General features: G+C 47.6%; 1 protein-coding gene across 1 annotated transcript in view; it reads left to right on the forward strand.

Annotated features, from left to right (window-relative positions):
• Nucleotides 1-16,048, forward strand: part of LOC144490343 (discoidin domain-containing receptor 2-like) — a gene marked incomplete at its 3' end in the record, with an annotated part of 32,867 nt that extends 16,819 nt beyond the window's left edge. Inside the window, exons 3-8 of the mRNA XM_078208108.1 lie at nucleotides 594-696; nucleotides 5,245-5,473; nucleotides 6,122-6,269; nucleotides 12,685-12,790; nucleotides 13,209-13,395; nucleotides 15,854-16,048. Of these exons, the coding sequence (XP_078064234.1) occupies nucleotides 594-696; nucleotides 5,245-5,473; nucleotides 6,122-6,269; nucleotides 12,685-12,790; nucleotides 13,209-13,395; nucleotides 15,854-16,048 (968 nt within the window). The remainder of the gene's footprint in view (nucleotides 1-593; nucleotides 697-5,244; nucleotides 5,474-6,121; nucleotides 6,270-12,684; nucleotides 12,791-13,208; nucleotides 13,396-15,853) is intronic.
• Nucleotides 16,049-16,052: the final 4 nt, after the last annotated feature.

Raw genomic sequence — 16,052 nt, forward strand, 5'->3', positions numbered from 1 at the left:
TGGGCACGGATTAAAAAGTTTAAATCCATTTCTAGCTGTAATCATAAAACTGCATCGGATTTATTGCTCTTCAATATATTATGGAATAATTTCTAATGTAAAAAGTACACCAGATATGTTCAAAAACAGTGCGTTTGCACTGGTTCATGGAAGATTTGACATCTGTGATTATGCAACAGTATTGGACTGGAACCATAACTTGTCTTTGGTGAACTCATGTAATTTTCACTCAGATTCCTGATTGCACCCAAAGTGGAAACTCTATCCCCAGATATTTATCTCTAACATTCTTTTCAATATCATTCAAATTTACATTCTGTCATGGTGGGATTTGAATGCTCTCAGGATTACTAATCCAGTAACATAAACCCAGCACTGCGCAAGGGCAGTTAAAATGTTGTTGTTGTCTGGAATGCACTGCCTGAGAAAAACTATTTGGACTAATTCTGCAGCAATTGTTGCTTCTTGATAGAGCATACCAACACAGTGGTCATGTTTGCTTCAGTGGGATTTATTCTGTGTGAAGTGTAATTTTGTATTTCCCCAGTTTGGAGACCATTTAGCTGTTACTGAGGTGTCCTTTATTCCCACAGGCCTGTGCCGTTATGCTTTGGGAATGCAGGATGGCACCATCCCAGATGAAGACATCACTGCTTCCAGTGAGTGGTACGGATCAACCGCAGCCCGATTTGGCAGGTGAGTGTACAATCAGGGATCTGGTCCTAGCAGCCCTTGCGTAGTGTGTGTGTCAGTCCTCCATCCCAATAGATATTAGTGTCTTGGGTATCTGTTGGGCAGTCCCCTGGCCCTTCACCCTGACCCCAATAAGAGCAACACCCCGCCCCCCCGCCGGCCTTGTCCATCACCAGGGATGTGTCTCCTCTGATGAGCGACTGTTTCAGTCTCCATTTTCACTCCATCGTCGTCTTATTCTCTGAGGCTGTGTTGAATGTATCTATCAGACCCTTGGCACCAGCTGAAAAGCTCTGGCTTGGATGCCTGATAGAGAAATGCTGTTCCATGACGCCACGTATACAAGAACACGGACAGCAATCCCACCCTTTCGTACCTCACTCTAACTCATCCCAGTCATGTGGGCTTTTGCCTAGACATTGTCCCATCCTGTGACGCTTTGTAAAAGATTTTCCGACCTTTAGGGGCGGCACGGTGACACAGTGGTTGGCACAGTGGTTAGCACTGCTGCCTCACAGCGCCAGGGAACCCGGGTTTGATTCTGGCCTCGGGTCACTGTCTGTATGGAGTCTGCACATTCTCCTTGTGTCTGCATGGGTTTCCTCCAGGTGCTCTGGTTCCCTTCCACAGTCCAAAGATGTGCGGGTTAGGTTGATTGGCCAGGCTAAATTTCCCCTAAAGAACAAAGAACAGTACAGCACAGGAAACAGGCCCTTCGGCCCTCCAAGCCTGTGCCGCTCCTTGGTCCAACTAGACCAATCGTTTGTATCCCTCCATTCCCAGGCTGCTCATGTGACTATCCAGGTAAGTCTTAAACGATGTCAGCGTGCCTGCCTCCACCACCCTACTTGGCAGCGCATTCCAGGCCCCCACCACCCTCTGTGTAAAAAACGTCCCTCTGATATCTGAGTTATACTTCGCCCCTCTCAGCTTGAGCCCGTGACCCCTCGTGATCGTCACCTCCGACCTGGGAAAAAGCTTCCCACTGTTCACCCTATCTATACCCTTCATAATCTTGTACACCTCTATTAGATCTCCCCTCATTCTCCGTCTTTCCAAGGAGAACAACCCCAGTCTACCCAATCTCTCCTCATAGCTAAGACCCTCCATACCAGGCAACATCCTGGTAAACCTTCTCTGCACTCTCTCCAATGCCTCCACGTCCTTCCTAGTGCCAGGGGGATTAGTAGGGTAAATATGTGGGGTTACAGGAATAGGGCCTGAGTGGGATTGTGGTCGGTGCAGACTCTCTGGGCCAAATGGTCGCCTCCTGTACTGTAAGATTCTATAATTCTTGTGATTTTTAAGAATCAACAGGTTTCCAGACTATTTCTCTCAGTAAAACCTCAAGTAAAAAAGAACAGGTAAAGCCCAAATAAAATCAGACAACAGGAAGTGAGTTTGATCAGAGGCAAGGTGGGGAAATATCCTTCGCCTCCTCAGGAACATCTCCCTCACTTTCAGAAAGCAGACTTTAACAAGTAAATGAGCATGAGTGATATATACAGCAATCATCAGTCAGCTTGCCAACCTTTAGGAATGAAAGCCTTGCACCTTTCACAGCTTCGGGATGTTTCCTAAACACTTTGCAGCCCATGAGATACTCTTGAGGTGTAGTCACTAACGGTGAAGGAACAGCATCTTCAGCAGCATCTTCCAAACCCGTGACCTCCACCACCTGGAAAGACAAGGGCGACAGATACATGGGAACATCACCGCCTGCAAATTCTCGTCCGTACCCACACACCATCCTGACTTGGAACTTTATCGCCGTTCCTTTACTGTTGTTGGGTCAAAATCCTGGAACTCCCTCCCTAACAGCACTGTGCTGCTTTGGGTTTACCCAATCAACTAAAATTAGTGAAGTTATGCTAAATCTGCACCGGACATTGGTTAGACCAGTACTACATGCAGTTCTGGTTGGCATGTTGTAAAAAGAGGGTGCAGGAAAGATTTACAAGGAAGATGCCACAAATACGTATCAGGAAAGAACTGACAGTCTGAGTCTTTTTTTTGGGAGGGATGAAATGGTCCCAGATGGAGAAGCTTGGGCTCTGGGAGTTCTCCTGGAGTTAGACATCGGTGGGGGGGGACCTTAGAAAGGCTTTTAAAATTATGAAAGGTTATCAAGAAAGGGCGCAGAGGAGATTCACCAGGGTGTTGCCTGGCTGGAGCGTCTCAGCTATGAAGAGTGGCTGGTTAGGCTGGGGTTGTTTCTTGGAGCAGAGAAGGCTGAGGGAGGACCTGATTGAGGTGTAACTTGATGAGGGACATAGATAGGGAGGAACTTTTCCCCTTAGCAGAGGGGTCAATAACCAGGGGGCATCGATTTAAGATAAGGGGCAGGAGATTTAGAAGGGATTTGAGGAAAAGCGTTTTCACCCAGAAGGTGGTGGGAATCTGGAACTCGCTGTCTGAAAGGGTGATAGAGGCAGGAACCCCCACAACATTGAAGAAGCATTTGGATGAGCACTTGAAACACCATATCATGCAAGGCTACAGACCAAGCGCTGGAAAATGGGATAGGGGCTTGATGGCCGGTGCAGTCATGATAGGCTGAAGGGTCTCATGCTGTGCTGTAAAAACTCTGATTCTATGAAATCCAGTAGGGAATTCAGAAGAAACTACTTCACGCAGAGAGTGGGGAGATTGTGGGACTCACTCCCATGGGAACTGGGGAGATGGTGGGACTCACTCCCACGGGAAGTGGGAAGGATGCGGGCCTCGCCTCCCGCAGGGGGCGGGGAGGGTACAGGCCAGGCCCACCCCCCCGCAGGGGGTGTGGAGTGTACAGGCCAGGCCCACCCCCCCGCAGGGGGTGCGGAGGGTATGGGCCTGTCGCACAGGGGGTGGTTGGATTGAATGCTTTACATTTAAGGGGAAACTAGACAAGCATGTGAGGAAGACGGGAATAGAAAGTTGTGAAGATAGATTTGGACGAGGAAAGATGGGAGGAGGTTTGAATGGAGCTGAATTGAACGGGAACTGGTTGGCCCAGTTTATTTCTGTGCTCTATTTACCATGTAATCCGATGTGAATTTTGCATCAGCTGCAAGCTTCGAAATCATACTGCCTGCATTTAAGCTTAAAACATTAACATATATATCACAAATTATTATTTAGAATATCTGTCAGTTAAATTCAGTGGTGAGTGCTGCCCTGCTCAGCACCACACTTTGTGCAATTATTAAATGTGGTTTGGCTCTCCCCTCAGGTTCTGAGGACTGGGGCATTTGGGTTGAGTTAATCTGGAGACAGGCTTCTGTCTGCATTTTATTCCTTAAACCCCAGCCAGGATTTTCCCTCCCTCTGCTGCCAAGCCTGGAATTTTCCTCCATTCCAATCTTTGGGTGAGATGGTGGGCTCAGAAAGGGAATATTGCCAGCCCATCAGTCTTGTGATTGAGTTGATGAACAGATAAAGTCAGGACAATTGGTTTCACTTTTTGCTGCAGGAATTTTACAATTGTCCAGTGACATTGGGTATTCCTGTGATTGCTCCTTGCAAGTGACTCCCTGAAGCATGTGTGCGTGCGTGTACATGCACATGGGTGCATGTGGGCGCGCGCACGTAGAAAATGCGGGGAAGTATTGTTTCTTGCGCACTATACAGGCAGATAAAGCATATCGTACATAGGGAAGTAAAGGAGAGAGTGCAGAATGTAGTGTTACAGTCATAGCTAGGGTGTAGAGAAATATCAACTTAATGCGAGGTAGGTCCATTCAAAAGTCTGACAGCAGCAGGGAAGAAGCTGTTCTTGAGTCGGTTGGTACGTGACCTCAGACTTTTGTATCTTTTTCCAGAAGGTGGAAGAGAGAATGTCCGGGGTGCGTGGGGTCCTTAATTACGCTGGCTGCTTTTCCGAGGCAGCGGGAAGTGTAGACAGAGTCAATGGATGGGAGGCTGGTTTGCGAGATGGATTGGGCTTCGTTCATGACCTTTTGTAGTTCCTTGCGGTCTTGGGCAGAGCAGGAGCCATACCAAGCTGTGATACAACCAGAAAGAATGCTTTCTATGGTGCATCTGTAAAAGTTGGTGAGAGTCATAGCTGACATGCCAAATTTCCTTAGTCTTCTGAGAAAGTAGAAGCAAGGTTGAGGGGAGTCTGCCGGCGAGGTTGTGGGTGCATGGGGGTGATGGATTCTGTGACAGTCATTGTGCCAGTGTATTTGTGTGTATCTGTGGAGTGCCAGTGTTTCTAAGGATGAGGGCAGTTGCGAGTATGGCTTTGTTGATCTCACAGTCGAATCCTTTGCCTACGGTTAAGTTAATGAATGCTGACCTGGTTTCGTTCTTGATAGTCTGCCAGTGCTCATGGAACTGGACCCAGGTCGTTGGAATTGCAGAGGATGCTGGGGATGGAGCGGAGGAGGATTTAGTGGGAATCAGCTTGTTTAGATGTTAGGGGATGTGTTATCCTTTCTGGCTGCTGTGCAATAGGATGTGTAAACTGCTCGAGGCAGTTCATCCTTGTTGCTGCTGCTGGGTTAATATGGTTTCTTACTGACCCCTGCTGGTGCAGTCATGCAAGTGCTCTGCATTGTCTTTCAGACTGGAGAATGAGAGGGCTGATGGAGCCTGGTGTCCAGTCGACCTGCTGTACCCTGACAGTGTGGAGTACCTGCAAATTGACCTCCACAAGTTCCACTTCATCACCTTGCTTGGCACACAGGGGCGCCATGCCTACGGTAGTGGCAACGAGTTTGCCCGTGCTTACAAACTGGATTACAGCCGGGATGGAAGGCGTTGGATAACCTGGAAGGACCGTCAGGGGAAGCAGGTGAGGAATGTACCTCCTGAATCTTACCAGCGCTTAACCACCCGCTGCCTCGAGCAGTCTGAGACACCGAGAGTAGATCAACACTGGGCTAGGGATCAGGTTAAACTTGATCAGATTGGGATCGTGATCAGGATAATAAACCATAGAAAACATAGTGTAGAAGGAGGCCATTCAGCCCATCGAGTCTGCACCGACAACAATGCCAGCCTGGCTCTATCCCCAGAGCCTCCCCCATAGTTACCTTGCTAATCCCTCTAACATACACATCCTGGGACACTAAGGGACAATTTAACTTAGCCAATCAACCTAACCTGCACATCTTTGAACTGTGGGAGGAAACTGGAGCACCCGGAGGAAACCCATGCAGACACGGGGAGAACGTGCAAACTCCACACACAGTGACCCAAGCTGGGAATCAAACCCGGGTCCCTGGTGCTATGAGGTAGCAGTGATAACCACTGTTCCTCTGTGCCATCCATAAACTTTGGCCGGATTGGAGTCGGGATCAGCATAATAAACTTGGATGAAAAGCCTCGCTGATTGTGTTTTATCCTTCTGCAGCTTCAGGCACTTTCATTTCCCTCATTTTCCCACAGGTCCATTTCCCACTTTGCACCTTCTAACCTCTGTCACATCCTCATCCTGCAGATTATTTCTGGAAATGTTAACACTTACGATATAGTTCTGAAAGACCTGCGCCCTCCGATCATTGCTCGCTATGTGCGAGTGATCCCAATGACTGAGCAGCCATCAAGTGTGTGTATGCGGCTGGAGCTCTATGGCTGTGTCTGGATCGGTGAGTCCATCTCCTTCAATATTCCTGGCCTGTGGGTTAAAGTTTGAAGTAGGGAGGCTCATTGAATCATAATAAATTATGGGTTCATTCTGAGCACTCTGTACCTGTCTCCAGGTTACCTCGGTTCCTAAGTTCTGTGTTTTCGTTCCTGTAGGATTTACAGCAGTGAGAATACAAATATAACATCACTATTCAAGAAAGGAGGGAAACAGAAAGCAGGAAACTGGAGATCAGTTAGCCTAACATCTGCCACTGGGAAATGCTAGACCAGCAATCACTGCTCAAACTCTGATGTACAAGAAATACACAACAGACAGGTTTCTGAATTGCCTGTGCACACACTCAGCATAGAGTCATAGAGGTTTACAGCATGGAAACAGGCCCTTCGGCCCAACTTGTCCATGCCGCCTTTTTTTTAAACTACTAAGCTAGTCCCAATTGCCAGCATTTGGGCCATATCCCTCGATACCCATCTTACCTATGTAACTGTCTAAATGCTTTTTAAAAGACAAAATTGTACCCGCGTCCACTACTACCTCTGGCAGCTTGTTCCAGACACTCACCACCCTCTGTGAGAGAAAATTGCCCCTCTGGACCCTTTTGTATCTCTCACCTTAAACCTATGCCCTCTAGTTTTAGACTCCCCTTCCTTTGGGAAAAGATATCGACTATCTAGCTGATCTATGCACCTCCTTATTTTATAGACCTCTATAAGATCACCCCAAGTCTCCTATGTTCGAGGGAAAGAATTCCCAGTCTATCCAGCCTCTCCTTATAACTCAAACCATCGAGTCTCAGTAGCACCCTAGTAATCTTCTCTGCACTCTTTCTAGTTTAATATATTTTCTATAATAGGGTGACCAGAACTGTACACAGTATTCCAATTGTGGTCTTACCAATGTCTTCTACAACTCCAACTCCTGTATTCAATGTTCTGACCAATGAAACCAAGCATGCTGAATGCCGCCTTCACCACTCTGTCCACCTGTGACTCCACTTTCAAGGAGCTATGAACCTGTACTCCTAGATCTCTTTGTTCTATAACTCTCCCCAACACCCTACCATTAACTGAGTAAGTCCTGCCCTGGTTCGATCTACCAAAATGCATTACCTCACATTTATCTAAATTAAACTCCATCTGCCATTCATTAGTCCATTGGCTCAATTGATCAAGATCCCGTTGCAATCCTAGATAACCTTCATTGTACACTATGCCACTATGGTGTTATCTGCAAACTTACTAACCATGCCTCCTAAATTCTCATCCAAATCATTAATATAAATGACAAATAACAGTTGACCCAACACTGATCCCGAAGGCACACCGCTAGTCACAGGCCTCCAGTTTGAAAAACAACCCTCTACTACCACCCTCTGTCGTCTGTCATCAAGCCAATTTTGTATCCATTTGGCTACCTCACCCTGGTCCCGTGAGATTTATCCTTATGCAACAACCTACCGTGTGGTACCTTGTCAAAGGCCTTGTTAAAGTCCATGTAGACAACATCAACTGCACTGCCCTCATCTACTTTATTGGTTACCCTTTCAAAAAACTCAATCAAACTTGAGACATGATTTTCCACTCTCAAAGCCATGCTGACTCCCTAATCAGTCCTTGCCTTTCTAAATGCTTGTCGATCCTGTCTCTCAAAATACCTTCCAACAACTTACCCACTACAAAATTTTAGGCCCACCGGCCTGTAGGTCCCAGGCTTGTCCCAGCAGCCCTTTTTAAACAAAGGCACAACATTTGCCACCCTCCAATCTTCAGGCACCTCACCTGTCGAATATCTCTGCGAGGGGACCCGCAATTTCCTCCCTCGCCTCCCACAACGTCCTGGGATACACTTCATCAGGTCCCAGGGATTTATCTACTTTGATGCTGTTGTGGGAAAATTGCTACTTCGGAGTCAGACTTGGAGGTTTCAACAATACAGTTTTATTTGACGAAGCTTCGTGGAGAAAAGGCACTGGCACTCCGCAGTACTTTGTCTCGGCCAGATTAATTCCCCCTTTCCACAGTCTATCAGAATCTCATATTCTTTCATCAGATCGTTTCCCATTATTGTACCCTCGTTATTTTTGCACACATAAAACCTCATTGGTATATACAGATTATTTATCTCTACTAACGTGGTCTTGCTCAGGTAGGCGGGTGTTTTGTTCCCTCCTATCCCGGTCAGGTAAATCATTTTATTTGTAGTGGGTAAGGGTAGGTTGGTGACAGATATGGATGCTCCTGTGTCCACTAGCATCTCACATTGCCTGCCCACTACTAGTGCTGACACGTAAATCCTTCCCTCCTTCTTACCCTTGTGAATGGGGGCTGCTGACCGTCAATCTTGCTGACCCTGGAGGTCCTGTGGTTCCTCCGGTTCTGCTGTGGTCATGGATCGGGTCGGGGGTCTCCCATGCTTATTCCAACACACTACTTCTGTGTGTCCATATTTATTACAGTGGCTGCAATGTTTCCCACTGTTCCCAAATCTGTTCCCTTTCCGTGGAGCCCCGCAATCCCTCGCAAAGTGTCCTTGCCGGCCACAATTGTGGCAAGTCCGTTTAGACTTTGTTCCATTCCCGTTACTGTAAGCTGCTACTCTTTCTAGCCTTGTTCTTGCCTGGGATTTCTCTTCTCCCGGTACACCGCTAGCCCACTCTACCAACTCATCGGTATCTTGGGACATAATCACTCCCATTTTTAGGATGACCTGGTGAGCGCTAGAGAGTCCATCTTTAAAAGCCTGGATGAACGCTCGATCTCCTCGACCTGGGTTCCCTTGTCCTGAGCACTCTGGATATACCTGGAACAATCATTCCCCGTATTCAGAAGCTCCTTCCCCTTTTAACTGTATGGTTGTGGTAATTCTGCTCCAGTTAGTGGGAGCATTCCCTAATACCCTCTGAATCTCTGCTTTAAACTGGGTGAAGGGTGTCTGTTGGGCATCTATCTCCGATGTTAGGGCGACTGCATGTGTCCACCGTCCCCCACTATAATCCTGTGCTGGAGGAGCGGCGGGTCCACCTGCTACCTGCCTCCACTTATCCGCTGGACAGGCTGCCCTGACCAGCTGGTCTATGTCTCTCAGGTGTAATTGGTGTCCTACCCAGATTGTGTCTAATTCTCCCCAGAATTTAGTGTTTGCGCTTCTAGTTGTAATTTACCCAGGGAAGCCATTATCTGCTGTCTCTCACCTGGGGTGAAGGGTTTATAATTTGCCTTTGGCTGCACCTCTGTTCCCCCTCCGGTTACTGGTGCTAAGTTATGTTCTAGCGTTTCCCACTCCTCTGGAGGAGTGGTTGGTCCCTGTTGTGTGGACTCATAAGGAGGTGGAGCAACAGTTTCCCTCTCCATTGCTTTTCTTCTAATACCTGGTTTTGTTTCTCCAGTTCCCTCACTCTAATTCTCTAACCTTTTCTTTATCTTCACTCCACTTCTTAGTAGAGGCGACTACTTGTTCAATTAGACCAGCTAATTGATGTATTAACAATACTCCTATCTTCTTTGTCTTGTTTCTCTTTTCTTTATCTATCCACTTTCTCGGCTGCTCTAAGGTCTGAGAAGTATCCCAGCCATCCTTTTGCATCCTCTTTATTAATGCTTTCCTGTCTGTCATGTACACTTCAATGAGAGAACCTGCAAATCCTCTCTTTACTTCATTATCTGCCATTTTGCAGACTTCACTACCCTCGGTCTCTATTGCCACCTTGGCAACGTGTTTTAGGCACCGTACGGCCACGATTACTTCCGAGCAAAGTGTGCTCTCTACCATAGGGACTTCACTACCCCCGGCCACTATTACTACTCTAGCACTGTGTTTCACTTTCGTTACAGGGTTTCAGTTTATACTCACGGCTCCCACTATTACCTCATCGGCAATGTGCTTCTCCACCGGAGTCTGGTTTAGGTCAGAGTTGATCAGCTCCTTTTCCGCCCCACTTTTCACAACATTGACAGTACAGTTCCCAACTTTACAAACTTTCATACAATCAGATGGCAACTCTGCATTTGTTCGCCACTACAGAGTTTGATGTTAACCGACCTCTGCCACTTGTGCTTCACAATCCTAAGTGCCCTTGGTGTCTCTTTGCCCACTTCAATTCCCGACCACCGCGTGGGGGATTTCCCCTCTTAACAGCTGGTCTAAGGCTGGGTTTTTGAGACAGGCACTACCTTGTCCTCTTGTCGGTCGGCACAAGCAACAGTTACTTATCACTATCAGCAGTTAGTACTTATCACTATATCATATACAACAATATTTATTACTACAAATACCCCTGAAGTTTAACCCCTTTCAAACTGTATTCTTGACCTTGTCTGACTCCCACAGATTCAGTGATCTCTACCCCGGCTTTCCGATCGTGGCCAATCGATCGGAGCTTACCAGTAATAGGATCCTAGCCGACTACGCCAATTGTTGTGGGAAAATTGCCACTTGGGAGTCAGACTGGAGGTTCAACAATACAGTTTTATTTGACGAAGCTTCGTGGAGAAAAGGCACTGTCACTCTGCAGTACTTTAGGCAGCTCCCTTCTCTCAATGATACAATAGGAGTGGCTCATTTTTATACTTTTCAGACAATGGATAGTCCGGACATTAGCCATTTAACACATGGTTACAGTTGAGTAGGATCGATAGTTAACACATCGTTACAGCCAGACATATACAGACATTGGCTTTTAACATTGCATTGTTTCATAGAATGGGTACATTTTCCCTATCAATGACTTAGTTTCGGTCTATACATACAGTAATTGGTTTTCCTGCATTTATGTATTTCCGTTCCCGTTTGTGGCTAACCTCTTTATCAGTCCTTATTGTCCTAGATCTGTCCTTATCTTAAAAGTGCCTCAAGCCCTGGCTGTTTCCTGCAGTATTTGTTCCCTGCATGTTTAACTTTAAATAACTGTCTGTCCTGTATGTTTCAATTTCAAGTAGCTGTCTGCACTACAAGTCAGTGCCTGCTAAATGTCTCTTTCCCAGGTAACCTTTTTATGTGCCAGGCAGCCATTTTGTGTCATGTAGCCATCTTTGTTTTTCCCCACTTCAATGCGCTTTAAGACTTTCAGCACCACCTTCTCTGTAATATGTACACTCCTCAAGACATCACTATTTGTTTCCCCAAGTTCCCTAACATCTATGTCTTTCTCAACAGTAAATACTGATGGGAAATATTCATTCAGGATCTCAACCATCTCTTGTGGATCTGCACATAGATGACCTTGTTGATCCTCAACAGGTCCTACTCCCTCCCTTACTCTTTTGCTCTTTATGTATTTGTAGAACCTCTTTGGATTCTCCTTCGCCTTATCTGCCAAAGCAATCTCGTGTCCCCTTTTTGCCCTCCTGATTTCGCTCTTAACTCTTCTCCTACACCCTCTATACTCTTCAGCGGATCCACTTGATCACAGCTGCCTATGCATGTCATGTGCCTCCTTCTTCTTGACCAGGTCCTCAATATCCCGAGTCATCCAGGGTTCCCTACTTCTACCAGCCTTGCCTTTCGCTCTAAAAGGAATGTGCTTATCCTGAACCCTGGTTAACACTTTTGAAAGCCTCCCACTTACCAACCACCCCTTTGCCTGCTGACAGATTCCCCCAATCAACTTTTGAAAGTTCCTGTCTAATACCATCAAAATTGGCCTTGCCCCAATTTAGAATTTGTAACTTTTGGGCCAGACCTATTGTTCTCCATAGCTATCTTAAAACTAATAAAATTATGCTCACTGGTCCCAAAGTGATCGCTCATTAGCACACGTCACCTGACCTTCCTTATTTCCCAAGAGGAGGTCAACTTTTGCCCCCTTTGTAGTCGGGCCATCCACATACTGAATGAGAAATTCCTCCTGAACACACAACAAATTTCTCTCCATCCAACCCTATAATATTGTGGCTGTCCCAGTCAATTTTGGGAAAGTTAAAATCCCTTACTATTACCACCCTATTTTTCTTGGAGCTATCTGTAATCTCCTTACACATATGCTCAATTTCCTGCTGACTGAGGACCTATAGTACAATCCTATCAGTGATTTCCCCCTTCTTATCTCTCCGTTCGACCCATATAGACTCAGTGGGCGAACCTTCAGAAGTATCCCCCCTCAGTACTGCCGTGATGTTGTCCCTAATCAAAAGTGCAATTCCCCTCCTCTCTTACCTCCTGTTCTATTCTTCCTATAGCATCTGTACCCTGGAACATTGAGCTGCCAGTCCTGCCCCTTCCTTAGCCATGTTTCAGTATAGCTATAATATCCCAGTTCCATGTACCTGTCCATACCCTGAGTTCATCTGCCTTGCCTGTCAGGCCTCTTGTATTGAAATAAGTGCTGTTTAATCTAGACTTCCCTTGCTGTTTGCCTTGCTCTTGTTACTGAGCCACCAGCTCCACGTGTGGACCTAATTTACACATTCTGTGTCTAGACGGCCTGTACTCCTATAGTGGGCCAGTGGGACAGACGATCGGAAAGCCAGGAGCAGCAGTCGTCTACCTCAATGACTCCACATATGACGGAATCCAAGACACCAGGTGAGGCTCTTTGTTACGATATTTAAGTGATAATGGAGCATTTTAATCCAATACTGATCAGATTGGCTGTCTGTAAATTCCAGACATTAGATATGATTTGGTAAGACAAAGGTACTGAATGCACTTGTTACCACGGGGATTTATTCTGCTAATGTCTGCTTCGTGCAGAGTGAGCATCCCCCTCTACACAGCGGGCTGGGTTGGTTTTAGGTACAGTATGAACCATGTATTTCTTCTCTCTGACATCAGGGATGGGAGCTTTGGTAAGCACCCATCACTTGTACAGTGAGTGTGAATGTGGCTCCCAGCTGGGCCGTGATGCCCCTCCAGTGGTTGGGTGGAGTGAGGTGTCTGTGGGCGGGGGTTTTCTTCCCCCGGGGTGATCTTGTGTTAAGTCTCATTGATGCCACTCTCGCAGGCGCAGTCACGATGGTCTGGGCCAGCTGACAGATGGGGTGCTGGGACTGGATGATTTCACTGAGAGCCATGAGCACCGGGTATGGCCCGGGTATGACTATGTCGGCTGGAGCAACGACACCTTCACAGCGCAGTACGTGGAGCTGGAGTTCGAGTTCGACCAATGCAGGAACTTCTCCGCCATGAAGGTTGGTGAGCATCAAATTGGTCGCTTGTCAGCCCCTGCCCCCCACAACCTCTGTTTCTCACTACCCAACCCCCCGGGCCAGCTGCCTGTCTCACTCCTGCCTTTCCTACATTACATCAGTAACGACATTCCCAAGTTCATTGGGCCATTCTCAGCTGGTAGACAGCCAGAGGGATGTAGGGCGGGATTTCCCGGCCTCGATCACCCCAAAATCAGTGAATCCCATCAGAAGTCAACGGTGATCCCTACTACGATTCCTGTGCTGAGCAGGACAGCAGAATCCACCCCCCCCCTCCCCCTCCCCTCCTCACACACACACAGGCGCGCGCACATGCACATGCATGCATCCTGGTGACTGAGGCAGCCCCTGCACAGCTACAGCTGAAACATTCTTTGGTGAGGCCCTTGTGAGTTACCAAACCGAGAGGCCATTGGGCGAGAGCATCGCTCAGTCAGATCAGGATCTGAGCAGCCTGTCTCTCTCTCTCTCTCCCCCCCCCCCCCCCCCCCCACTGAAGGGGTTGCACCTTGTTGAAGTGCAAGGAAGAGTAAAGGCTTGGAGCTTGACAAAGGTGTGCTCACAAATGTTTAACAGTGTTAAATTGTTTAATCTCTACGTAGTTTTTCTGTAAGATTCAAATCTTGTTTCCTATCTTCCTGTATGACCCATTTTTGCCCACTGCTGATGAAAGGTGTACACACTTGTGATGGACAACAAGGCTGAAAGATGAGCAGTGGCTCTCTGACGGGGATGTTTTGACCATTGTACGGTAGTTTTGTGTTGAGGGGGTTGCAGGCACCAAATGTTTTCAGAATCTAGTTGTCAGATGGGTGAATGAGTTCAGTCTAAGTGAAGATTAGGTGTTCCCAGGCACACCTGGGCAGCAATGTGTATCGCTGCTGCTGGGTTCATGCCACCTCAAGTCCCTGCCCCCCCTTCTCTGAAGTGGCATTACACTCTGCACCCCTGCCCCATGCTGAACCAGGTCACCAGCTGGGTAGCTGCTCTGGTGCATACTGAAGGGTGCTCCCAAATCTGTCCCAACGACTTGGAGTACACCCTCAACAGCACAATTGCTGGCTAGAGGATAGCTGCATTGTCTGATCGGTTCAGCTGAATCTCTGCGGGGCATCATTGTCGTGGCTCCAAAGGGGTGCCATCAGCTACATCTTCAGACAATAGCCCTTCTCTCCCAGGAGCCAGCCACTCTCTCTGCTTCAAGATGTGAAGAGCACAGCGAGGTTTGGCTAGTGCCTGGGTGAAGGCAGCCTCCTGGGAACCTCGCTCAAACCGTGCGTGATGTTGGTGTTGTGGTTATACAAACTGCACATTGATGGAGTGAAAACTCTTGTGGTTTCCAAAGACACCAGGGTGTTCTGAAGGTGTCTTGGCTGCTCCCTGTGTGCAGTCAGCGACATCTCTAGAGCGGTTAGGATGACACACCAGTGGGAGGTTAGTATGGTATCCGAGCAGAATACCTGCTCATTCTGACTGGCCTTGTCCAACCGTCACAAACATGCCATTGCTCACCCCCGTCAGACCTGCTTTTGGGCAGCGAAATTGTGCATTCTGCCGTGCACACCTGGCAGTAGGTCTTTATCCAAGAGGGTGAAGATGTGTGCCTGACACAAAACTCACGCTCCTGAGGCCCTGTGTTGGGTCAGGTTCAGAAAGCTAATCCTCTGCCTGTAAACCCTGTGATTGGTGTATTGTTTGCTTTGGGTTATGCGTCTCTGCTCGGTTCCCCCCTCCCGCTGCCGGTGTGTGTGTCCTGCTGATTAGTGAGTGACATTCAGTTGTCTTTCTGCAGTTTGACACACATTCTTCTCTCTCAACTGAACATTAAAAGGTGAATGTAGACAGGCCAATTCAGCCTTTCCAATACCTCATTGATGTCACTTCCTTATACAAGACCCCACTCTCAAACACGGTCAGTTTGAATTCAGATTCCTCCCTCTGGCTGTCTGTCTGTCGCCCTCTCTCTCTGTGTTTAGTTTCTGTCTCTATCTCACCCTCTCACTGAATGCATCTATATGAAAATTAAAGCAAATTACTGCAGATCCTTGAATCTGAAACAAAAACAAAAAATTCCTCTCTGTTATTGACACTCACTCTCGCAACCCGTCTGCCTCGCTCTCCCTCTGTCACTTGCTCTCTCTCTCTGTTATCCACCCTTTTTATCTCCCTGGCTATCCATCTCTTTCTCTCTCACTCACTTTCTCTATCTGTCTCTTTCTGTAGGACAATTTCACTGTATCTGCTTCCCTCTTTCTCTAACTGTCTTACTCTAATCTCTGTGATTTTTGTCTCCGAGGACGGTGCTCCTTGTTGCCCTCTGTCCCCACTCAGGCTCACACCCCACCTCTCTCTCTCCCCTCACTCCCGTCTCCCTTGCCCCACAGCCCTTGCCCCCACACCATTCTCGCTCTGTCCCTGACTGACTCTGTCTCTCCCACAGGTGCACTGTAACAATCTGTACACAAAGTCAGTGAAGATATTCCACCGGGTTCAGTGCTCCTTCAAACAGCAGCTGGTGGCGAACTGGGAGCGGGAGTGGGTGGGTGTCACGACAGTGATGGATGACAAGAACCCAAGTGCCCGCTTTGTCATTGTTCCCCTGAGGCAGCGGCTGGGTAAGGCAATCCGCTGCCAGTTTC

This window comes from Mustelus asterias, unplaced genomic scaffold (assembly GCF_964213995.1).
Source record: "Mustelus asterias unplaced genomic scaffold, sMusAst1.hap1.1 HAP1_SCAFFOLD_3184, whole genome shotgun sequence".
Lineage (NCBI taxonomy): Eukaryota > Metazoa > Chordata > Chondrichthyes > Carcharhiniformes > Triakidae > Mustelus > Mustelus asterias.